At 37.9% G+C, this 25,762-nt stretch overlaps 1 protein-coding gene across 2 annotated transcripts in view; it reads right to left on the bottom strand.

Annotated features, from left to right (window-relative positions):
- Zfhx4 (zinc finger homeobox 4) overlaps positions 1-25,762 on the bottom strand; it is a 193,657-nt gene that overhangs the window by 156,038 nt on the left and 11,857 nt on the right. Inside the window, exons 2-3 of one of the 2 annotated variants that reach the window (XM_069990945.1) lie at positions 12,043-14,693; positions 10,667-11,169 (exon numbers count right to left, since the gene is read on the bottom strand). In XM_069990945.1, the coding sequence (XP_069847046.1) occupies positions 10,667-11,169; positions 12,043-14,647 (3,108 nt within the window). In that variant the 5' untranslated portion in view covers positions 14,648-14,693. The remainder of the gene's footprint in view (positions 1-10,666; positions 11,170-12,042; positions 14,694-25,762) is intronic. The other variant, XM_069990946.1, reaches the window with a different exon arrangement.

Here is a 25,762-nt window from a genome sequence, read left to right as displayed (position 1 = left end):
TGCTGTTAATAATTCTGGCTTCTCAACACTAGGACTATTCTGAGTTACCAGTAAAAGCCCATTTCACTAATAAATGGGATCAACTGCATCACAACTACATTAATGTCAAAGACCAGCAGGTTTTGTGTTGTGTTTGTGTGTGTGTGTGTGTATGTGTGTTTAGCTGCTGTTGCTATTGTTGTTGTAGGTTTGTTTTCCAGCATCAAGTAACTAGAGTTAGGGAGGTATGAATCCCTCTAATGTCTCTAATTCCAGCCAATGTAAATAGTTCTAAGAAGACTTTGGGCTTTACATTAAAAATAATTAGCAAAACTCTGGGGAGAGAGAAGAAGGGAGTTCACTGGGAGGAAAATTCCCTGAATGAAACGTGTAACAAATGGATCATTAGGAACAAGGGAAACACAAGAGCAAAAAATAATCATTCAAAACAAGACCATCTTCAAAAATTATAATAGGTAATATTCTTTTTATAATAATTATTCTTCACTATATTATATATATGTTATATATACAATATATACACTATATAATTATTATTCATTAATAAACAGGAAACCCTTCAGAAGTCAAAGGGATACACGAAAGAGAAAGAAAGAGAGCGACACACACATACATGTACTCGGGCTCTCAGTGTAGTAGACTGCTGTAACTGTTCCTGTGTAATAAGGTAGGTGTCAGGATATCACATCCCCTCTTTCAGGTAAGTGGAGTACCACTTAGTTCATTACTGCTGATATATCCTGGACCTAAATGAATGAGCACAGTTTCCACAGGCATTTACCTTGCAAACAATGAGAACCCAGCCTCTAGAAGCAGTACATAGTCTATTAACCCTTTCTACATAATATACCAAACACCCAAAACATGCCAGTAAAAGGAAGCAGCTGCAAGTGAAAATTCTGTTGTTACAGGAACTATTTGGGCAATCATTTTAACTAGCAGTTTCTCTTCTCAGATGAGATGAACAATGGTTGTACGTTTATCATTACAGTAGAATGCATTGACATGTGCAAACCTATTGCTAGGTTCAGTTCCTAATACATCTGAAAAGTCTTTACAGAATTCTGCTAGCTTAGAGTTATGAAAGTGGAATGTTAAATGATAAAATCTATGCATGTAGTACTTAGCTTTCTCTTCCTTTCCCACAGCCTGCTCTTCCTTATCCTTAAACAGAAAAGCGTTATTTTTTTCTTTTTCTTTTAAGTTTTTATTGTGAAAATACTGTACAAGGGGGTTACAGTTATATGAGCAAGGTAATGAATACATTTCTTTTTTTTATTTCTCTTTTTTTTTGGGGGGGGGGGGTCCAGTCCTGGGGCCTGAACTCTGGGCCTGGGCGCTGTCCCTCAGCTCTTCAGCTCAAGGCTACCGCTCTACCACTTGAACCACAGCGCCACTTCCACCTTTTTTCTTTTTGCTTATATGGTGCTAAGGAATCGAACCCAGGGCCTCATGCATGCAAGGCCAGCGCTCTACCACTGAGCCACCTTCCCAGCCCCTTAATACATTTCTTATCTAGCATTACCAATCCTGGGGCTTGAACTCAGGGCCTAGGTATTGTCCCTGAACATTTTGCTCAAGGTGAGTGCTCTATCACTAGAGCCATAGCTCTATTTCTGGATTTTTTTGATAGTTTATTGCAGATTAGAGTCTCACAGACTTTCCTGTCTTAGCTGGCTTTGAACCATGAGGCTCAGATCTCACTTTCTTTAGTTAGCAGGAAAGTTTTCTTATCACCAATGCTTTACCAATAGACCGGGTCATGAGCATGGAAGTAGCCAGGCAATGAAGGGTAGGCTCTAATTGACTAGGAGGACTTGAGCAAGGGGCTTTGCGCTGCATTTCAGTACCCTCCTGTCCTTTATTTAAATAATCACAGAACACTTAGGAAGAGTAAAGGAGAGATCAAGGCACACAAAGTTATTAACTGATGTTTACTGACAGTAACTGTTCTCTCCTCAGAAAGCAATGTCCTTGGAAAGGGCAATAATTGATAAGTCGATTATCAATATGATTTCATTGTTGATGAACTATCTGGATGAGAAAACAGGTTGATTTTGATAATAGACTTTGCAATATGTCATGGAGTCAATTGCCTAATCTCTCAATGGCCACTCTATTATAAAACTTTTTTTTTTTTTTTGCTAGTCATGGTACCTGAACTCTGGGCCTGGGTGCTGTCCCTCAGCTCTTCAGCTCAAGGCTAGCGCTCTACCACTTGAGCCACAGCACCACTTCCAGCTTTTTCTGCTTATGTGGTGCTGAGGAATAGAACCCAGGGCCTCATGCATGCAAGGCAAGCACTCTACCACTGAGCTACCTTCCCAGCCACTCTATTATAAAACTTTTAAAACTTCTTTTTTCCCCAAGCTATAGTGAGCCAGTGCAGTTGAATCTTGGAATAGCTTATTTTTTTTTCCACCCTTAGCCTTGCATTCCACTTTTATCAGCAGATATCAGCAGGCACATAATTCTTTAGCTCTAACTTTTTTTATACTACTTCTTCTAAACTGTTTGATGGGACTGAACTCAATAGGATAGGAGTGGCGGGGGGGGGGGGAGGGAGATCAGGGAGATTGTGGTCCTAGGCCATCCCTGGGTAAAAAAAAAAAAATTTTAAAAGATCTTACCAGATAAATATCTTTTAAGAAACAGGGCAAAAAGTACAGGACTAAGGACATGACCCAAGTGGTAGAGTACCATCGGCCTAGCAAGCACAAAGACATAATTTCAAACTCTAGCAACAGACACACACACACACACACACACACACACACACACACACACACACACACACACACACACACACACACACACCATTTTAGTAATGGGAAAGGGAAATGTTTATGCTATGATATTTAATGCTTCCATTGAAAGAAGGATTTTATGTCTCCATATGCTTTTATATTTATATATGTACATTTAACATGAATTATATTCAAACTTACAAAAGTTCTTAAAGTTATGAAAAACTAGAATCATAACAAAAGATCATTAAATAAAATGCCGTGATGCATAACTGCTCTTATCTGTAATCTGAGCAGTATAAATGGTGGTTACAGTACTGTCTTGAGGCAGAACTCTGAGTGTATCCTAAACTGAATTTACAGAGACTCTCCAAGATCATCCTGGCAGCCAGGTTATACTAAAGGGTTGAATGCAGTTGTAATCTGACAATTGTGATTTTATTATGTGATTTTATTCTTTACTTTCTAATACTGCAATAACAGCATTATCCTTCTGTTTGAGAAAAGTTGCATTAAACTTCCCAACCAAGGATCACTATTCAAAAGGACTTAAAATAATAAGCCAAGGCAAATAAGTGACATTGTACTATATATAATTATTGACCAAGAGACCAGCCTCACTCAGCCTTTTGATGAAGTATTGTTGAAAAACAACATGGAAACTTTTGATGTTCAAATACATAGTTTTATCATTTTATGAATAAAGTTGATATCTAATTGCCAAGCTAAATCTGTACTTTTGGAGTCAAATTAGAAAGCTGCATCTGAGAAAGTCCTCTGCCTGCATAGGATGTAGGAAAATAGCCTACCACATTGGAGGGAGATACATACCAGTTACATTTTAAAGCAGACACATAGTAAGTGCTCAGTAAATGATTCTGAATCTCATTAGAGGGGGGAAAGTGGGGTACAGTGAGGTACAAGCAGAATTCAAGTCCTTGCACCTGTACCACTTACCATAGTCTTAGCTCTGTAATCTGTGAAGCTATCTCCTAATGATTAACTGGGGCTATGGCCCTGTTGTCACTCTTCACATTTTGAATAAATCACATCTTCCTTTGTGCTTCTGACAGACACTGATAATGTAAGGGAAAATTACCTTTAAGGCTTGAATTACCTAAATAATTAACAAATCTCCACGTCTAATTGAACTCAGCCTGAGCCTAGGCTCTCAGACTCAAAGCAAACTCGGTAATGCACTTCCAGTAGAACTCAGGAAGGCCAGATGTTCTGGAAGCAGAACTGTGGTCATTATGCACATGCCAGCTCCTCCTCACTCCACCCTGGGCCAAGACCCTTTCAGCAGAAGGAGGCCTGTCTAACATATGACTCTGGCTCAGTGCTGCATGCCAGCCCCGCGCCCATGTGAACATTTCAGCAACTTTATACAAGCTCCACTGATAGGAATGACTATTGCATTTAAGCTCAGGAAACACACAAAGACAGGGCTAAAGTTAAGATAATACTGTTCATATTCTGCTTTACCTATGTGACCTTTGAATGAACAGCAAATGATTCATTTGCTGCTTTTGGTTTAATGGTACCTATACATACCCACGTGATCATATGAGCACAAGGTACTGACACAAAACTGTGCACAAATCATATAGTTACAGGTGCCATGTTCTTGAGGTAAGTGGTAGTGCCAAATTATTGGCCATTTGTCTGAGGTATGGTTGTGTTGTGGTGGTGGTGGTGATGTATGTATGTATGCGTGTGCATGCAATGATATGTGCATTCAGAGGTGGCAAGTAAAGGAAACTCTTAAGGAAAGGCACTGCCCTACCTAGTCCTGATTCTTGATATAATTCCTCCGTTCCTCCAAATTAAAAATGCATGCAGATTTAACAGTATTTTATGCAAATACACAATGAAACAGACTTAAAAGTCATTTATATCTTTATAGCTTCTGCTTTTATCAATACTTATTTCCCTTTAATTAAAGTAATGCTCTTTTTTTGAGGAATTAAATAGGTAATCTGGCTAAATGAAGTACTTCTATGAGAAGATGATCTAGAGAGGATAAAATAGCAAGGATATGAGGAACATAGACAGCAGTACAATAGTATGTGCTTGATGCCTGGTTAAGAAGAAACGTCAAAAGTAAGATATGATAGTCCCAATATCATACTTAGCTTTAAAAAGAAAAAAAAAACTTTTGCCTCGAAGTTTAACAAAATGACTATCGGGAAGCTGAAATATGTCCTAATAGGAGGAGAGACTAAACATAAGGGGAAAGACAAACAGAAAGCGGAAAGGGGTGTGTGTGTGTGTGTGTGTGTGTGTGTGTGTGTGTGTGTGTGTGTGTGTGTGTGTGTGTGTGTGTGTGTGTGTGTGTGTGTGTGTGTGTGTGTGTGTGTGTGTGTGTGTGTGTGTGTGTGTGTGTGAATACAGTGGTAATACTCTATATACATACATGAACATGGAACTAGAAAACTTGATGGAGCAGATAGGGATAAGATGGAAGGGAGAATGATTAAAGGGGTGACTGATCAAGATGCATTGTACACAAAGATGGACATATTAAATTGAAACCCCATTACAAAACTATCTGAAGATAAGAATAAGAATTTTATCTGTTTGATAACAATTTCATACAGTAATAATTGTATCTGTCAACATTGATATAATAAAAATCATCTAATCCCTCTTTATGAATCTATCTATATGTCTATCTATCCATATTTCAATAGTTCTTTTTATCCTTTTTTTTTTTTTTTGGAGTATACACAAGGCTTTTCAGCTCCTTGAGTAACATTTTACTTGCCATGTGACTGTGGTGAAAAGCCCATGTTTGTGCTGAAGTAGCCCAGTTATAACACAGGGCTGTGCTTCAGCAAATGTCAAGCTTAAAAACAGAAGGAGACGTCGTCAGTAGGGCTGGCCAATTACATTGTGATCTGAAAACACCAGTGATTTATTAGTTGCTATTAGCTAACCAACTCCTCTTCATTTGATCGGTGTATTTATTAGTTATAAGCATTTCACAATCATGTTTCACTACAGAAATTGTTTTCTTAATCCCTGCTTGTCTTTTTATACAGAATATAATAAAATAATTTGAATTGTGATTACTTTAAAAACAAATACTGCAACTGGAATTAAATTTCACATGCTTTTCAACCTTGAAATGAACATAAATCTGAAACCAATACAAAAAAAAGTGCAAAAACATTTCCACATTCAGCTTAACGTTTAGCAATAGAAAAGAGTAACTTTTGTTTATCACAGAAAACAGCTTTCTTCATTTAAACAAATGACTAGAATAAGATTAAGGAAAACCTGTGTGGGTTTTTTTTTTTTAAGATACACACATATATTCCAATTTCCTTCTGCACAATGACTTTTATGCAAATATGTCCCACACAATCTTCTGACCTCTTCCACCATCGCAGGGGGACAATGACAGTTCAGTAATTGAAATGGTACCTATCGGGTATATTTGATTTTAAATTGCAAAGCTGAACTCAAACCTATTGGAATGAAAAAGCCTGGGACTCGTTTCTACCTTCAAGCTGATTGGGTTGTTATTTCTTACTGGTAAGAAAAACAACAACAAAAAGGCTGAGTGAAGCCAATTATTCCATTTCTTTTGTGTTTTCTTTTTACACTCATCTCCCAGTGTACCCACTTGTGTTCTTCTCTGCAACCTTTTCTCACGCCTCGATTTTATTTCTTGTATTCTTTCATCTATAACATGGATAATGAGAAAAACCCAAAAATGTTCCTCGGGGGAATGGTACGCTTTAAGTTACCTAGGACTAAATCCCTTGTGCTGTCCTTTGCTTACCATGGAGACAAGAGATTTGCTCACTGCTCTCAGCCAATTTGAAATCCAGATATGAAACAGCATTATGGAATTCACTTAGGCATCTCTGCTTTACTACTAGCAGATGCAGGAAGGAAACAAAATGCTCCTATAAATTAAGCTTTTAACTCTCAAAGAGCAGAGTTGTGAACACCTCACTTAAAAACACACAGACTGGTAGGAGAGCTGCCAAAATACAGGTAGAGCTAGAGCATGGGTATGTTTTGGGCAGTGTAGTGCTTAGCTCAGTTAGCTGGCCAGAAAAGTTACAGCCATGCTAAGCTAAGGATAAACTCAAGTGTAAATCTGAAATATGGGTAAAGTCTTATTTGTTCTTCTTCAGTTTGAATGTGGAAAGCTAAGTGGTTTTGTATCTTGCCACAGGAATCTTTAGAAAAGTGCAGGATTGTTTAAGAAATCCAAATTCCAACACATTTCTTTTTTGTTGTTTTAGAATAGAGATCGGAAGTGAAGAGCTTCTTTAACGACCACTCTAGTTTATTCATTGGTCTGTTACTCATTTCACAAACTTCTATTAGAGACCATTTATGCAGATATTAGTTGACTAAAATTGTCCAAGAATGCAAAAGCATGAGATTAGAAGGATATGATCAAGTGTAATGTCACCTTAAAAGCATTTTTCATATTTAAATATGTTTATATGGAGATATGAATATAAATAGATATTTACTTTGTAGGACCAATTTCTATATGCATGCATACCCAGTGTTTTTTAACTTTGATTTAAATATACATTCATATGTTGAAAGTAAAGGTTAAGGAAATCTGAAATTTCCTTTTTTTCCTTTCATTTTCCCTAACAATTTTGCTTCATCATTAATATGTCTGAGGGAAAATCAAAATGCATTCATCGTGAGAACTGTAGAGAATTTTGCTTGAAGAAATGACTAAGATTTCTTAGCAATAAAAAAAGTTTCTTCTTTTAAAAATCTTAGGAAAATAACAGTCCCCCCAAAAATGAATATAGCTTTGTTTGTTTTTGCAGCCATCGTTAGCAATAGACATAAAGGTATTCTTTTTTTTTTTTTTTTTTGAGTCCATATGGAAAGATCATCAACACATTCTGCCTCTGGGTTCTTTGCCAAAATACCATAACCCACAAGCCATCTACCTTAAACATAAAAGGAAAGGTGTTGTTCTGGTCAAATAAAGAAATAATTTTTACTAGCATACGTCTAATGTTAAAGCTGCCTAAATCCTGCCAAATACATTAAAACAACATCTGTAAAACAGATTTTCATTAAATTGATCATTTTAAAGTTAAGCAGCTAGGCAGATGATGCTTTTAAGCTAACCCCTAACCTTTAACTTTTAACCTCTTTAAAATAGAATAAAGGCATACACTTTCAAGTAACACAGCTTCACTTGACAGTTCGAGGGACAAAATGGTTTATTCAAATCGAAATGACACATCATCACACTTAGAGTGTTCTGAATCAATGTGTTGTCAATAATGAGGAAAGCTGTTTTCTCACAGCTCTGTATTTGTCTTATAACTGCCACTTGTCACTTTCCTTTAATGTCTAAATAACTCATGCTGCAAAATAATGTAAATTAAACTCTTAATGAAAATATTTTTGTATAGGAGATTGTTGTGTAGTCATTAACTCTGAAACTACTTTAAGTCTAATTTCAATATTTTAGCTGTATGATAAACCATGATTTTTTTTCCAGGCTCAGTCCAATTTGTTAGATTCCCATTTAAAAGCAATTAATGTTACTTATGAACGGATTTTATTGTGCCGACATAAGCCGACCAAGCTTGCTAATATCCTCATTACAGAGCTGGAAATCCTCTATGTCTGACTATATACTTTCTGAAGTCAGTTTGGAAATAGCATGTTCAACATATTGCTCCCCTGGAGTTGGTTTTTTTTCCTACAAGTTATTACTAGAATAAAGTCCTTCTTGAAGGACAATGCAAAACAATACATTTGGGTTGCCTGATGCCAGGTTTCAATTGCTCAGATATTTCTCTTTGATCTTCTTTTAATTCAAGGAAAGTTCAGTCAAGTAACTTTCTGTTTGTGGGCTGACCATATTTAAGCACTATCTAACTAAAGATATTTGAATATTTAAAAGATAAGTAACTATAAAAGTATATTTTATATGATTTATAAAATCTTTAAGGCAAAAGCATGTCTTTTTGATTTTCTATTTAGCTTCAAAGCCTCATTTATAATGAAGCTTTTGTCTCAAGTGGTTATTCTAGACTCAGAGACAATGCCTCAGTTTTCCTGCAAAGGAACTTCAAGAGTCACTCTGGCACCTTGCAAATCTCCCCGCAGAAAAGTGAAGTGGCCAATCCACACTTACAGAAGGAATCACACACACATACACACACACACCACCACCACCACCACCACCACCACTATGCAGATATCCCTACATACATTTAAAAAATTATCAGCCAAATTGATTTAATACCTGTCCCTGAGAAAATAAATTATAACCCTCTTTCTTTCTCTATGTTTTTACATGAGAGTGATAAAATGAAAAGTTTGTACATTTACATCTTCTAGTCTTTAGCATGTTAAATTGTTAAAGGTGCTGTATGAATATAAACACAGTTCACAAATATTCTATATGGCTCCCAAGGTCTAAATCTATTATTTATACAAACTTAATGATTTTCTTTCCTCTTAGGAATTCTGAAACTTTTACTAGGTTAAATATCCACAGAAAATAGTAGACAATTAAAAGAGCTGTCTGCCAAATCTATGAATTATAATTAATTCTTTTCATTTTCAATGTTTAGAACCATTTCATCTGACATTAGGATCTGTGCCCCACAAACTGTAACACAACTCTAAGACTTTGATTATTGATCCACAAAGTGCCAATGTCACAGAAACAATGTAACGAATTCTTTAGGTTCTTATTCATAGTATATCCACCTTGAATTTGAACTTCAAGAAAAAAACCCAAACATATAGCAATAGAACAACCCAAATAAATAATTGCTACACCTATTCCAGATAACCACATCTACTCTTTCTCTTGCTTATTTGTGATTTCAAATAGGATTTTAAAAACTAGATATGATATTGTTGTTTCACTCTACTATAGGTATCACTGATTTCTAGTGTAAATCAATAGATAACACTTGCAAAATGGATTTTGTAATCATATTTAGGACTTGTTACATGACTAATGATTCACATTATTTTCTGAATTCCTTTAGGCCAGAAAGAATTTTTAATAGGTAAGTTATTCCTGAATGTGCTATATTTATATGAACCAAGACAATAATCAATAATTAGAGTTTTGAAAACACCCAGACATGTTGGCCAATCATCATTTCTAATTATTCATTACATCATCATAGCTTTCCCAGGAAACATAAAATTTCCTTTGCCATTTTATGAATTTGTATATATATGTAAATACATATATCTGTATATGTATACATATATATATATATATATATATATATATATATATATACAAAACACCCTTTAAGGGGAAAAAATCCATTAGTAGTTACAAATCAACAGACTACTTTTGGAGAATTTCATCTGATGCTAAGAGTGAGAGAGTGTTTACTCAATTTTAGTAAGATTGCATGCACACACAAAGAAAACATCATGTTTAGATCATTCTTATTTGTCTCCAAACAAGTGACGCATTCACAAGAAAGGACACCATTTGTGTCCTCTGCTCCTTGCAACCAATCACATTTAGCTAAGAGCAGTGCCATGTGTTGCTTTTTGTTTTTAAAACAATAAATAAGTAAAAAGGATTTTAAGGTATTATTTGATTTATGACAATGCCCAGAAAAGTTTTTCCATTCATTGCCATGAAACAATCAATGCCACTGAGACAGGTAGAAGTGGAAAATGTAATACATATTTTAAATAAACTCTCCATTGTCCTATATTTCAATGTACTTCTCAGAATGTTAATCAAAAACTGTGAATCTGTCTTGCTATTCTGACTCTCTCTCCCTCTTTCAGTCTCTCTTTCCCTCTCTCTCTTCCTCTGACTCTCTCCCTATCCATCTTTTACCTTGCACATTTGTGCTCCAAGCTCTGAAACAGTTAATTTCCTTGTCTATTTTGTGCCAACCGAAATGGATGTTGCTGCTTACCTTGTAGAGCTTCAGGGCCGCCTCGTGCCTGTGATTGGTGGTATGCAAGCGTAATTTATCCACACTGTTGGTATAGTAGTCACAGGCGTTACATTTTAGGTGAACAGGGTTGCCAATGGCAATGCACTTCAACCTCCACTCATTGCTTTTGCCCCCTTCTTTAATGTGGGCCACCAGTTGATATTTCTGCATATGTTTATCAGTCTTGCAGTGGAGCTGGAAGTTGGCTTTGAGCTGAGTGTTGTAGTTACAGAGCTTGCACTGGTAGATATCTCCAATTACAGCCCTCCATTCCTCTTCAGGGAGAGAGCGCTCACTGCTCACATGCACACTTAGGGCCTCCAGGCTGTCAGAGGTGAATTTGTTGCAAACAGCACACTGGAATAGCTTCAGCGCTGGGTCACTGATATAAGGTGACAGCTCTCCTGCAGTAAGGAGGGACAGGTCATCACCCATTAGCTGACCACTGGCAAGCCGGATTTCAGGCGGCAGCTCATTATTTACTACAGGAAAAAAAAATTAAAAGGAAAAATAGAGACTAGAAAACACAGCACACAAAAAGGAATCTGTAAAATAAAGTCTTGACAAGGAATGTGCTTTCTCTAGAGCTTAAACTATAAAAGGCTGTATAACAGGATTGAATCAGGATCAATTACAATCATCCCTTTCAACTTCTAAATTCCCTCATCAGATAGCTTTAATTACTCCTACTGGGCATGATGTCATTCTGAAATTTGTATTTTCCAAGACAAGAAAGTTGATCGATACCATAACAAAACAGTCACGTGTTTGCAATTTAAGACCCTAGATAAACTTCCATAAACACTAATTGTTGATTTCCCAATTTGGCTTAAAGCTTAATGAGATTTGGCTAATACTTTATGCGCTCCTGTAATCTACAGGCAAATACCTGGGATAAGGTAAACGGTCTTATTGTTAGTTTAAATCATCTTCCATTATGACTATTTCAAAAATTGTTCAAAATATTTAATTCAAATGACGGTAGCTCCTTTGCCTCTTATGCTACATGTTTCAGAAAATAGTCACCCAAGTTGAAACTACAAACCTCGTTAATTATGGCTAATGATAGCAAGCAATTAATGCAAATTAGCATTTGTTAATCAACCTCCTAAAGGAAGACGGTTTGCTAACTGTCTCACAGGCTGCCATTGATTTCTTAACTCTATCCTCTCTGAAGTCAATTTAGCTTCGAAGCAGTAGCCAGCCGAAATATTTTTGTAGGGGCAACTTAAGAAAGTCCTTTCTAGTAAACTGTCCCCAATGTGTTGGCACCTACCACTCCATCCCAGTGCGCCCCGCCAAGTCCAAATGTGATTAGAAAGTGTCAACAGTGCAGAAGAGCAGCACATACTAACCGAGTCCCGGTGCCAGGGCCGCGGCTGTGGCTGGATCCAGCTGGAATGGATTGATCATGAGCTGAGGGTCAGCCGGGTTTTCCAGCTTCATTCCGGTCAGGCCTATGTTCTGGGCCAGGTAGTACTGGTAAAGCTCTGCCTCTGCTGGGGCCAAGCCCAGGTGCAGGTTATGTTGGATCTGCTTCATGTTCTGTTGCAAAAGCATCATATTATGCATGTGCTTTTCGCTGGTCATATGAATCCGGAGGTTCCTGGCCACGTTGGTCTCGTAGTCACAGACCTCGCACCGCCAGGTAGGTTTCTGTTTGGGTTTGGATGGAGAGGGTGTTCCACAGCCACTGAGGCTGGTGTTGGGGGCCGGGGTAGAGTGGCCAAACACCTGCTCACTATTGCCGTTTTGGAGATTCTGAACGTTGTTCAGATGCTTGTCTGACTGCATATGAATACTGAGGTTGCCTTTGGTCGTGGTAGAGTAGTTACAAACCTCACAACGGAAGGGTTTATAGCCACACGTGTAACTCTCTCCCCGGGCAAGCCGTGGGTGAGGCTGTCCAGTCTTACAATACACACAGGAGCCTCCGGGCTCAGGGTGTTTCTCCTTCATGTGGGCCTCCAGGGTCTGCTGATATTTGTAGTGCCAGTTACATTTGGGACATTTGAGGGTTTTACACGAGTTCCTCGAATGCATCATAGTCATATGACCCCCAAGAGACCGAGAAGAGCCCAGCACCGTGTCACACTTGGGACACTCGATGCCACTGCCTGGAGAGCCATCTCCTCCAGGCCCAGGTGTGCCCGGCGTGCTGGGGGTGAAGCCATGCTGGTGAGGAGCTGCGGAACTGTCTTCGTCTCCCCGGGCTGCTGTGTCACTTGGCTGAGCTGCTGTGGCACTGTCCTTACTGGCACTGGGGTCGGCAAAGTCCTTACCGCCCGTGCCGTAGTTGGCAGCCACGCCACTGCCACTGGGCCTCAGGGCAGTAGGCTGCTTTTTCTTTTCGGGGTCGTCAGCCACCGTGGCCGCCGCCGAGGACGACAAGGTCCCCTTCTCGATGAATTTTAGCACACTGGATGATAAAGGAGAAATGCTTTGGTTTAAGAGAGAGAAATCTTTGCTAGCAATACTATCGGTGAGTTCACCTAACACTTCCTCGTCGTCGAGTTCGTGGGAGTAGGCGTCGTCCTCCTCCTCGTCTCCCGCCTCGGTGGGCTCGCTTTTGACAGGGCACTCCCCGTTGGGGTGTAAGACGTTGCTCTCTTTTGGCCTTTCACAGTTGTTCTCTTGGTCTTTGCTCTCTGACATCTTGCTAGACTCAGATGATGAGTGGCTGAGGGAGACAGAGGTAATTGGGGTGTTCACCACTAAACTAGACAGCCCCCCCAGATTCACTTCAGCCTTTGGCATTTGGGTGATCCCCAGCGGCTGCTCTGCTGAGCTCGAGGTGGGGCTGGAGCTTCCTTTTAAGAAGGCGAAGCCAGCCGGCACCGAGTCACCGTTTTCCACATGGAAAGCGCTCCATAAACCGCGGAAGGTCGGATCGGGTCCTATGAGGTTTGTAGTAGAAAAATGGGGATAAACAGAAGTGGATTTTTTTGGTTCCAGAAAGCTTATAAGAGGTTCTTTGTCTTTGCCAATCCCCTGTATTATGGCGGAGACGCATTTATTACTGAGGAGCTTCTGCTCCTCGTCGTTGAGGGTCATCCGATGGTCGTGCACAGCGTGGGTTACAAATGACCTGATATAACCGAAAGACAACTTGCACAAGAAACACATCAAAACAGGTTTCCTCTTCCCATCGCTCACACAACCATCGAATTTGGACAAGTCCACATTGCTAGGGACATCTTTGGACACACAGGAGTTTTTGGCTGAGCCATCACTGGTTAGATAGTCTTTCTCTCTCTTGTGTCGGAGATCATAGACACGGAAACTGTGCAACACAGGACCAACTCCTGCTAATGCTGAGGTATTTGGGAAAGCCTGGTCGGCTGTAAATGGTTTCCCGAGGGATGAAGCGATATGAAAAGTGTTGATGATCTGTGGGTAGAACGACATAGGTGCAGAAGCAGACTGATCGCTCTTCTCACCAGCCGATGCCAGGGAGTCCAGGAACATCGCTGTGGAAAAGAGTTTGCTGTTTGCCCCAGTCTGTGCATTCTGCCCACTTTCTTTGGAGTCCTCGATTATATATGCTGACCCATCGGGCTGGTAAACTATCTCCCCTGTTATATTCTCCACGTCACTGTCCTCTAACTCGCTGATCTCGCTCTCGTTGTCATCCTTCAGGACAGGAAGGCGGGCGTTCGGGCAGTGGTGTTCCATGTATTTCTGTAAACTGGGAAAAGAAGTGGCACATTCGTTGCAGGGTATCTCCTTGGCTGAGGTAACCTGAGTGGCAGCTGCATTCTCCACGCTGAAACCCAGCAAGACTTCACTTTTGCGCTCATCCGTTTTCAGGTTGTCATCTCTGGAGCTGTTTTCCCTGTCGGGCTCCATTCCTGCAACTCTCTCTGGCACCTCATTATCAAGTTGTGGCGTTCCACATAGCTTTGATGTGCTCTGCCCATTTTCCTGCCTTGAGATAGGAGGGGAGTCACAGGTTTCCATGGCAATTGCTACATGGGGATCTCATTTCATCCAGCCTGTCAGGGACCTGGATAAAAAATAAGGTGAGAGAAGCCATTTTTATTAAATAATGACACAGCTCACTAATAGCCCATCACTAATTTACAGCTGCTGTAAACTTGACTATCTAAAAAGGTGAGGGGAAGAACTTAAACCCATCACACCTATCTATCACAGCCAGACTTTGTATAAATGTAGCCAGATAATGTAGATAGCTATCGTAGGCATGTCTTGACATCTAAGGTGTTGTGGAAACAGCTATGAGTATTCACATAGAATCTAAAATTTGTATTAGTAATCCTAATCTTTTTCACTCCTGTTTTCTTTTAAAACAAACAAATAAAAAAAACAAGAGGAATATACTACGCATACATATAGTAGTATGCATAGTACATAGTACATATGCATGAATGCTTCTTTTTTTAAAAAAAAGCAAACTTCTAGACTGAAGTAGAAATGAAAACGAGTAGCAAGTATAGAAGAACAATACAAATAACTTGTAATTTTTCAGATTTTTCTTTATGGGGCAATGTCTAAAAGAGGGAGGGAAAACAACAACTGAAAGGACCCTAGAATTAGAAATATTACAGACATAAGCAGAGCAGACCCAACTCTTCTCTGGTTTTCATTTTGCCAGGAAAGCAGCTTACTACAAATCTTCCCTCTTGAAAAAGCTCTCAGCAGGTATCTGGCTGGCTCTGATTAAGCACCAATCACAATTTCCCCCCACACTTCAGTTACTTCAATGGGCAACAGAACAGAAATTAATATTTACTGCAGCCAGTCCTATCATCCTTGGGGACAATCACTTTTACTCCGTTTTTTTCTTCTCCCTTGCAATATGTAATGAACACCATTTCACATACAATTTTGATGTTATCAATCCTGTTGAGTTGCCTGTCTCTCAACCATTACCTCAATCAACATCTCCCCTGGCTTAACAAATCATAAACACATATTCCCCGTGAAAATCCTCAATCATTTTGTTTGAAGTTTTATTTATTTATTTTTTCTTCCAATAAACTTTCTTAGCTAAGGATATGATGCCCTCCATAAAAGCTGTATCAATTTCTGGAAGCAGAGAAAAATGCCAGGGGAAAGTTGAACATGCTGTCTATACAAAATGTGTTCCTCCACACGTGTGTGTGTGTGTGTGTGTGTGTGCGCGCGCACACGCGCGCACGGCTGCCTGTATACTTCAGCTACTGTGACATCAGCTTGATTACAGCTAAGCTTCCCTGAGTCCCCACAGATCTCTCAGTTTGCAGAATGATGGGTCTGTACACAACAGTTGAGTGGCCTGAAACTTTAGTGTTTATTTTTGGCCTATGACATAGGCATGGCCTTGATTTTATGAAGGAGGGAACTCATAAAAGGGACTCATAACTTCAAGGCCAAGAATGCCTTAATTTAAAAGAATCAACACATTCACCCCCAATCCCTACAGTTTCTGAAAGAAGGCAGTTTGATGTTGTATTATACTGCAAATTCTGTCAGTTATGATAGACAAGCACCATCTCAGCCAGGATTCTCCTCCCAACCCTGTATTCTGTAGTCTTCACAGTGGCAGAGAGCTAAGACAACAAGAGAGAGGTTCACTAATGTTACTATCTATCTTAAAAATTCCTCTCAAAATTTCTCTTAGAAGGAAGACAGCATTGAAGGTCACCGACATAGAAACTAGGAGAAATAGCTTATTGATACTGTCCTTACTATAATCAAATCTAATCTTGTCAGCAAAATCAGAGGTAAGGGATCCATTCAGAATATATCAGAAGATCTTCATAGATGGAAAATGAAATCAAAATTCGTTTTGGTATTGGAGATGGTTAAAATGACATTCTAATTGCTCAAGAATCAAACATCACAAAGCTTAGTGTGTAATTTGAATCATTGATGAGCTCCAGGTTAATTATTCTAATGACATGCATGCAGCTTTTAAAACCCTGTGAAATAATCTGATAACCAGAACCATGAAAACCTAACAATTTTCTAATTAAGCCACAAACTTTAATGTTTACCTTTGCATTTACCAATTCTGCACAATATGCACATACTGAAGGCAGAAAAAAAATGCCTAAAATAGAATTCCTTGATGGGCTGAAAGAAATAAAGAATTCACAATGACACTAGGGGTCTGGAATGAAAGCGAGGTGGAAAGTGGTAAACTATGATGCTAATTAAAATACAAAGTTACAGAAAACATGTTTTTTCCACAATGATAAAATAATGGACTAATCTCGGTTCATATATCTGATATTTGAAAGAAGATTAATCTTAACTATAAAGAGCAAGTAAAGCTACCAAGTGTCTTACAGTTTTGTAAAAGTTTCTAAGTATTGCATTATTGCTGGAATTCAACTTTGTCTTTATCCCTACATTATTCCTCAGCTCTCACTCTCTCTTCTCTCTCTCTCTTTCTCTCTCTCTCTCTCTCTCTCTCTCTCTCTCTCTCTCTCTCTCTCTCACACACACACACACACACACACACACACACACACACACACACAGACCAAGAAAAAATTCACTTCACTGATTACACACATTCTAAATGTACCTCAAATGAGTTATGGGTAATATGTAGTTAATAATTTTGGCCACATGCCAAATGGACTCCACAATGTATCATCTCCCTATTTCTCTATATAAAATAGATTTCCCTTTTTAATTCTACCTTAAAAGAGACAGAAGTGACTACACAAAATATTATAGAAGTTATAGTAAAGATCCATCAAGGGTCAAACCAATGTGTTAGAATATATATTGTTATAATATTCCCATATAATGTTATACAAAATTGTCTATGAATGTTTTTCTCAATAAGCTATACATTAATCAGAAACTATGTCAAATGCATAAGTAAGTCTTCTACACAATCAAAATATTTCATTCCAAAGGCAACACCAACAAAACTATTTAAACTGATATAGCTGGGAAATATATTACCTGACTTTTTTTTCTATAACTATTAACTGTAACTAACCATCATCATGTTTATCAGTCTGTTCTGATGGGATCATTTTAGTTCATGCAGTTACAAAGTTATTTAGATCAGACTGAACAGTGACACTGAGGATGATGCTAAGTGATTTCACTGTCATCAATGTCAAATGACGTTTTTCTTTTATCGATGTGATCCATTTAGGAAATTTATGCCAGTTTTGTGTAAGTCCCAACATAAAGATCACAAAGCCAACCATTTAACTTAAGCCACAGAATTCATTCCAAAATGACTGCATACAAAGTTAATTCACTAAAAAAGTTACTTCACCATTTTAGCTGTCTTCTATTTAGTCTTCACCAATTTGTCATCCACAATGCCAAACATTCTATTTTTAAAAACCAACAAAGTCCTTCAGAAATTCGTAAGAGAAAACTTAATGTAATTTTAATGCTAAAGTCAGAGCAATACATACCTGCCGGTCTGCTTATTATGTGTACTTTTTTTTTTGGTATTCTCAGTATTTCACAAGATTTGTGACTTTCCCTCTTTCGGAAATAATGTACAAGATGCAGAAAAGAACTTCTCTCTCTCTCTCTCTCTCTCTCTCTCTCTCTCTCTCTCTCTCTCTCTCTCTCTCTCTCTCTCTCTCTCTCTCTCAGTCTCTCTCTCTCTCTCTCAGTCTCTCTCTCTCTCTCTCTCTCTCTCTCTCTCTCTCTCTCTCTCTCTCTCTCTCTCTCTCTCTCTCTCTCTCTCTCTGCTTTGCTTTCCTCTGCAGTCACTGCTGCCCAAACTCTGCTCTGCTAAATGACCAAACCCACCTACAGGAGCCAGACTAATGAAAGGGGTCCTCTCTGAACAATAGAAGAATTCCTTTGCATTCAGCAAGCAGATTTCCCATTAGAACCCAAAAATCAGAGAGGCCAGTTTTACCTCTGTTTTTTAATTGAGATTGTCCCAGCCCTCTTCTACGGTCCAGTGAGACAGTGTTTGTGAAATGATTAAAAAGAACGTGATCTGATCAAGAGGCCAGAATAATAGGAAAGGAATGCTAGGTTAGCCACTCTGCTAAGTGCTGGGAAAGGAGACCAATGTGCTTCTTAGCCTATTGTTTTCATTCTCATCTACTCTTTAGCCATTTCAAAGCGCTCTGAATTTTTATCTACTCCATTTTAAATGGCTTAAAAGTTGTCCACTTACAAGAAAATATGATAACAAGTTACAAATCAAAAAAATAGAAAATAAATAAAAATCCTTGAATTATATCAAGTTTCCAAAGGTCATCACTGTCTCTGCTGTGGCCTTTTCCCCATTCCAAATCCTCTATCAATATGTCATAGTGAGTTAGACAAAGACAAAAGAGAGGCGCAGTGTGAAAACGGCACATATATCTAATCCTGACAAAGCAATGAATAGACCTTCACAAGTATAATTATACTTGTTTATTTGTTGCCACGTACAGAGAACTGATGAAAAAAATCCATCAAAGTGGTATTATGCAGACACCAGAGCTTCTTTTCTTTGGTTGCTAAAGCCACATTGAGGCTTAAATTCCTTATTGTTAAATTCAGAAGAAAGAAAAAAAAAGATTTTTGGTTGGACTTTTTTTTTTCCTTGCATCAGTTGCTGACAGATCTTTTGTGTACCAGGCTGTGTTAGTTCACACCACTACCTCATTTTTACTCACATTGGAATTCATAATTACAAACCACTGTACAGAAGCTTTTAAAAGGGTGTGGTGTGCTGACCAAGAGAAGAAGGTAGTGAAATTGTCCTTTTCTTACAGCTTCTCTTTTGATATAACCAAACATAGGTAAATACCTAGGTGGAAACCCTACTTACGTCAGAAGACATCTCTGATCTCCATCCTTTAAGGTGTTTTGTTTTTTTTAAACCAGCCTTCTCTACAGTTTGCTTATTTTAGAAGATATTTAGCATTTCATAGCATTTAATATTCCCACTGCAGTCTTAAAAATATTAGTAAAAGGAAGGCAAACAGAGAATGTCGAAGGATGGCAAATATGAAGGGAAAAGGTTTCAAACCCAACTATTAAGAAGCCATTATGTTCCAATAGACACTAAATCAAATAACTTAACAAAAGCACATTTTTTAGAGGTAGGATGGGGAGCCAAACAAGCTTTTCTCTGGCAGCATAGAAATATATCAAAGTAAATGCAATCTGCATAGTTAATGTTTGTGAGCTTTACAATTTAAAACAGAAAAGCTGTAATTTTTCTTTGCTGGCAATCTGGAAACACTCTGGAGTTAATTACAGCTGATTCGGAGTGAACCACACAAACAAAGACCAGTCTATGTCCAGACAATTATACTGCATTAACCAGCTTAGAGCTTCCTGCTGATGTTTCAGGCCTCTTCTGTTACACCCTTCTACCTTCCCAGCACGAGAGAAAATGCTTCTGCAAGAAGGAATTAATGAAGAGAACTGCAAAAGAATGTGTGACGACCTCTCCTGACACGGCAAAAACTTTCCACCCATGTCATGACAAAGGGGAGAAGGTAATTAAGTTTGAATAGAAGGATGTAACCAAATATATTCCGCATTTAAAACAAGCACATTTTTAAGAAGGGAAAGTTTACAAAGACAAATGTCAGTGTGCAAGTCAACGAAGTCATTTTTCCCTGGCCCTCTCTCATTTTTCTCATTAAGCTAAATTAGTTATTCAATGCAGATTTGTTTCTTTCTCTATAAATAGGACCCTTGTGGTTGATGCAAAGTCTTCTAGTCCTTCTTTGATTCTTTTCCATTTTCCCTCTTTCTCTCTTGCTACCCTCATTTCCCTTTATCCTCTCTCACATCACTAAGTTTACATGTACTTTTGTGTCACAATTCCATGTGCCTTGCAGAACTAAAGAGGAAAGGTATACTTTACCACTGAGTCCAATAGTTCTTAATTTGATTAGTTATGGGAAATAGGAGTTTTACCATTTTCTTTACAACTTTAATCAAACTCCAGTTACTTTTCTTTGAGAGGAATCAATAATCTCTCTTTAACCAAATTACTCTATTATATGACTCATTTTATTTGTTTGCTTCAGGAAAATTTCAGAATCAGTGGACAAAGAGGACCCAATACTTTCACTACCACTGCAAACAAACTTTGGTGCTTTTAACCAATCTAGCTGGTTTCTACTTGTCTTGTGCATTCTAACTGGAAATGAGTAGCTTGCGTTGGTGTAAGACAAGGACACGAACAGTAATTATGTTCAGTGCCTCTTTCTGATTCTTTGATACTGTTTTGCTCCTATTCCAGCTGACATTGGGGTTTTGTAGTGATTGCTTCATTAACGGGTAAGGATGTCCTAATCAGCTAAAGTATTACTAGAAAGCTGTTGTTTGCCAATATTGTGAGAATATGCTGACTTTTTATGCTTCCTCTAATGAAGGAAAGGGAACTTCTGAATGCAGTTACTCAGACATACTTAAGTATTAATTCATCTTCCCTTGTCTTGTCTATGCAAAGGAGTATTTGAGATATATGAATATATGAACCTTTAACTTTTTCTTCTCTAACAAAATAGATTTCTATAAAATGATTGGGTATTATATAAAAATATATAAATATACTCCCTAAAAATACCAGATTATATAAATTGATGTCAATTTTATAAGCATTCCAGTAATGGAGACATTTATTTCCCTTCTTAGATCCTCTCCCTCAATGCTTATCATATTTGAGAGTTCAAGTGTATCATACCACTAAATATGCCTTAACAGGAAACCCTTTAGTTTACCTTAGAGGGAAAAAATATGGTCTACATCAATCATTTTTGAACATTTATAAATCACAGTTTCCATGTCTTTTGTACATTTCTGTTGTTGATCTTTAAAATGTAGTTGACTATTCTCTCTGGCCTATCTACAGAGCGTTGAGTTGATAATACTTTTAAAGCCATCACTTAGGAACACTTAAAAAGTAATCTTAATTGGTTTTGTAAGTATAGAAGTTTTGGCTTCAAAAAGAGATTTACTAGATGAGTGAAAAAATCACTGCACATGTTATTTATCTCATCTACAATGTATATATCTGTATTTTCCCTCAATTATTCATATGTAGAACTGATAGATGAACTATTGACAACTGATTATTTGAAAGAGAAAACAGTGTGTAATTATTTACATTTCACTTTCCCCCACCAATATAATTGCATAACCAATATAACACCAAATGCAATAGTGTAAATACATTTAAAAAAAAAACATTCCTTGCAGGTTATACCTACATAATTATCCTCATAAAACTCATCACAGGTTCAGGTATTTCAGCAAACATTGGTATTTTCTGAGCAATGATTTCAATGCTTTTACATGATTTCAAGTAGTTTGAGTGAAGAAAGTTATATGCATAATTCTTTAAATCACAACCAAGACTCTTAGTTCATAATATTCTTAACATCTACCAAATAAAAGTCTTTTTTATATCCCATGTACATATTTTAAATTACCTTATATTAAAAACCACATTAGGACTAGCATAATCAAGAATGTAAGTGGACTGCCAAGTTTTCTTCTGGATGAAATATTGGCAAATTCATGTTTGATTACCAAGATTATTTGGTTATTTTATTTCTATTATGAAGAGCTTTTTGTTTGGGGTTTTCCTTGTTTTCTTTCTTTCTTCTCTTTTTTCATTCTTTTTGGCCTGAAAGTTAATTTGACTGCTGCCCATCAGTGAAGTGAGCAATTCTGTAATTAACTTTTGTGTTTTAAATGTATGAACTTTAATTAGATTTCATTATAAACAAACAAACGTCAACCATAATTATAAGCTCCTTGGTTTACCCACATATTATCCCTTTTCAAACAAACTTGATGTCAGACAAATTAAAATCAAGCAGCCAGCAATTTTGAGTTGAATTTTACATGATCTGCTGGTAACCTGATTACTTTAACTTCAATATCATTACAGGAAAAGTATTTCAGGAAAAATAATTACAAGAATTCCAACAGGAGACAAGCTTAATTGTATTGATTCAAAAGATGCATGGTCACAGGAGCCATGTTGAAAGAATAATGTTATCTCAAATCTACAGTTTCTATTAAAATGAAATTGTCCAGCATGAAAGAAGCAATTTAAGATTAGTGTCTGCAGAACTAGAGATACCAAACTAACTAAATAATTATCTGTGCCCAATTATCTTATACTTTAAGTAGCAAAATATCAGTGTGGAACAACTACAAGGCCTGAGCTTTGCAGGTTTATTTACTGACTGGTGTATCTATTAGGACCAAGAACAAGTGGAGCTGTCAGGACATAATGAAGGTAAATGATTAGTTAGCACCAAGCCTGAACTCTTCTTCAATGCAATAAGAGTTAATTAAAGTTTACCACCAAACATCAACCAAAGCAGGATGTTGATCAGGTTTCAGTATTAAGTGCAAACAGACAATAGTTGGCAGCAATTAGTGCTGCTATCAAATGACATGCAATGATAATTATACATTTAAAACAGCTAAAGAGCTGGGGGAAAAACTAATCAGCCTCTTTGATGACAAATACTCAAAGGGCAGGAAACAGGTATCAGATTATTCCACTTTAACACTGTAAATCAATAGAATTAAACAAGAAAAGGTTGTATGGGTACATTATCTGAAACAGAACAGTTAACTGGACCCAAAATGAAGTAAATCTGCTACTATTGGTCTATCAAAGATAAGAACTCCTGGGACTAAAGAAAATAAGTTACTTTTCAATTAAAGTTTCAGAAAGAACTCTGTGTAAAGAAAGTTTCTGGGTTTCCTGTGAATTCAACAGTGTAACCAGTATTTCACCATCAGTATTGTTATTTAAATTAAGTGTTAACTTTCACTCTACTGTACTGTCAGATGGACTTTATACTTGAAAACTACTTTTCTGTATTCAAATATTATCTCTCTGGAAAGCTTTAAGATGGATGAAAGGGTTGAATTCTTTTCAAGGTAGCTAAACTTAAAACAAAAGCTATGTATACACATTTAGCATATGGTATGCAGGTCTTCTCTTGAAGCCATTCAAACCTTTGACTTCAATCTTGTTGAAAAGTCAAAGATCCTGCAAACAATATATCCCTTAGAATTGTGGTAATCAATTTAGATCATGCTTTTCCATAGTTTCAGAGTGGCAGCCTAGAGCGGGTCTCCAGAAATGTGCCCATCCTCATGACTTCCACCTCTCCATTTTCTCAACTAATTCTGTTAGGCTCAAGATTTGTACACAGCATTGGCTAATCCCTAAATTTCCCTGGAGTTAAATCTAAGCCATGGCTGACTCCTAGTACCAAAAAAAAAAGGGGGGAGGGAGGGGTTCTGTCTCCAAAAGCCCTTTTGCCCCTTCAGCACTCATACACTCATTGGCCCTGACATTTTCACTTCAGCCATGACAAATGAGCTGATGACTCTGATGTGATTGCACAGGAGGATGGCTTTATCTAAAGCTATATCATTAACTCTCATCGCCATCTCCTTATAAGGCCCTTCTGGGTTCCAATAATGAGTTGTGAAATTTTGAGGGGAAAAATGTATTGGTAAATATATACACTGTAAGTAATCAGAAACCAATGTCATCAAAGGGAGAAAAGTGAAGCCTGAATGAACGGGATGGGGGGGGGGAAGTCTAGCATTTAACTTAATGTTGCTCTGGGGATTTAAGTAACTCCACTCAACCTCTGCCCCAGTGAAAGCCAGCCAGCTGACTGTCTTTTAAAGGTCCTTTAGCCTTGTTCTTCTCAACATGGAGGCTGGAGCAGAGCATACATAATTTGTGAACTGACACAAATGAAGCTTCTCAGATAAACATGGCTAATCAATTGGTAAACTCAACCATTTCTTTGTTTCTGCCCCCATGTAATACCTAGTTTATTCTCATACCCTTTGTTTCCTAGTGCATTAAATCTCTCCCAATTCCCTTTTGTCCAGGGGCAGGAGAGTATGATTGTCAGAACCAATGTTACTCTGAGATCATTGTATTTTCGATTAGAAAGAAGCAATATTTTTCTAACAATTATTAAATGTGAAATTTTTCAAGCTCTTTGTGAAGGAAAGTTTTTCCATTTCATATAAAGACCACAACCTTTAGATTAAGTGAGAACCCAAGTTCCAAGTTGCACAGGTCTTGTTACATACACTCAGGAGTTTACAGAGTAGATCCTTGTTACAACCTCTTTCTCTCCATTCATCTGAGGACACCCAGCCAATCAGAGTCAACTCCCCTATAACAGACTGCCAGAGAGGAGGTCAGGCTTTGAGGTAAAGTGCTATTCACTCTTGGACCATGCAAGGAGCTCTTTATTCCTGTCCTTATTGGCATCAGTCCCCTTTCCTAGAGCAAGAACAAAGCCAAGTGCTCCTGTGAGGTTTATGAATAAATCAGAGGTGAGCCACTTTAAGTGCTGCCCGTGATTTCCTTGTTGACAGTGAGCACTTAAACAGCCTTCTATGACCAGCAACTTCTGGCAAACCATAATGATTCCTAATCTGCACCCTGCTTCACTGCAGGATGATTATGTGACCCACCCTTATGTTTCCTGCAAGTTTTCACGCTTCAGGAAATTTTTGTTCTATCTGTAAAAGTTAGCTTTACAATCCCACCAGCCAGTCATCACAGGAATTGGGACACCTGAAGAAATTCATTTCGTTAGGAAAAACTACGCGCGCGCATGCGCGCGCGCACACACACACACACACACACACACACATACACACACACACACACACCTCAGAACAATGAAAAATAAATTTCATATTCTTGTTGTAGAAGCTTAATCACCTAAAATGAAAAATGAGTTAAATAGTTCAGTGATAGGCACAAAGGCATTCACACTCACACTCATACACTTGCAAGATTCCATCACCTGTGTGCTCTAGGTATGTGATGTTGTCTAGGAATCTCTATGAGCTTCAATTGCTTATCAATGAAACAAGGCGATTTTTATTCTACCCCATTCCAATGGCAGCAATCTATGGTTCTAATATGAAAACCCACTTAGATTACACTGAAAGACAAAGTTCTCTTTGGAATTTTCCAACATAGCATGAACTGATTTTATGGTTTCATATCCCCCCTCCCTACACACACACACACACACACACACACACACACACACACACACACACACACACACACTGCTAAATCATTGCTTCCCTTACTGAAATATATCC

Source organism: Dipodomys merriami, unplaced genomic scaffold (genome assembly GCF_024711535.1).
Source record: "Dipodomys merriami isolate MVZ:Mamm:240054 unplaced genomic scaffold, mDipMer1.0.p SCAF_4, whole genome shotgun sequence".
NCBI classification, from domain to species: domain Eukaryota; kingdom Metazoa; phylum Chordata; class Mammalia; order Rodentia; family Heteromyidae; genus Dipodomys; species Dipodomys merriami.
This window is presented reverse-complemented; position numbering and strand designations above follow the sequence as displayed.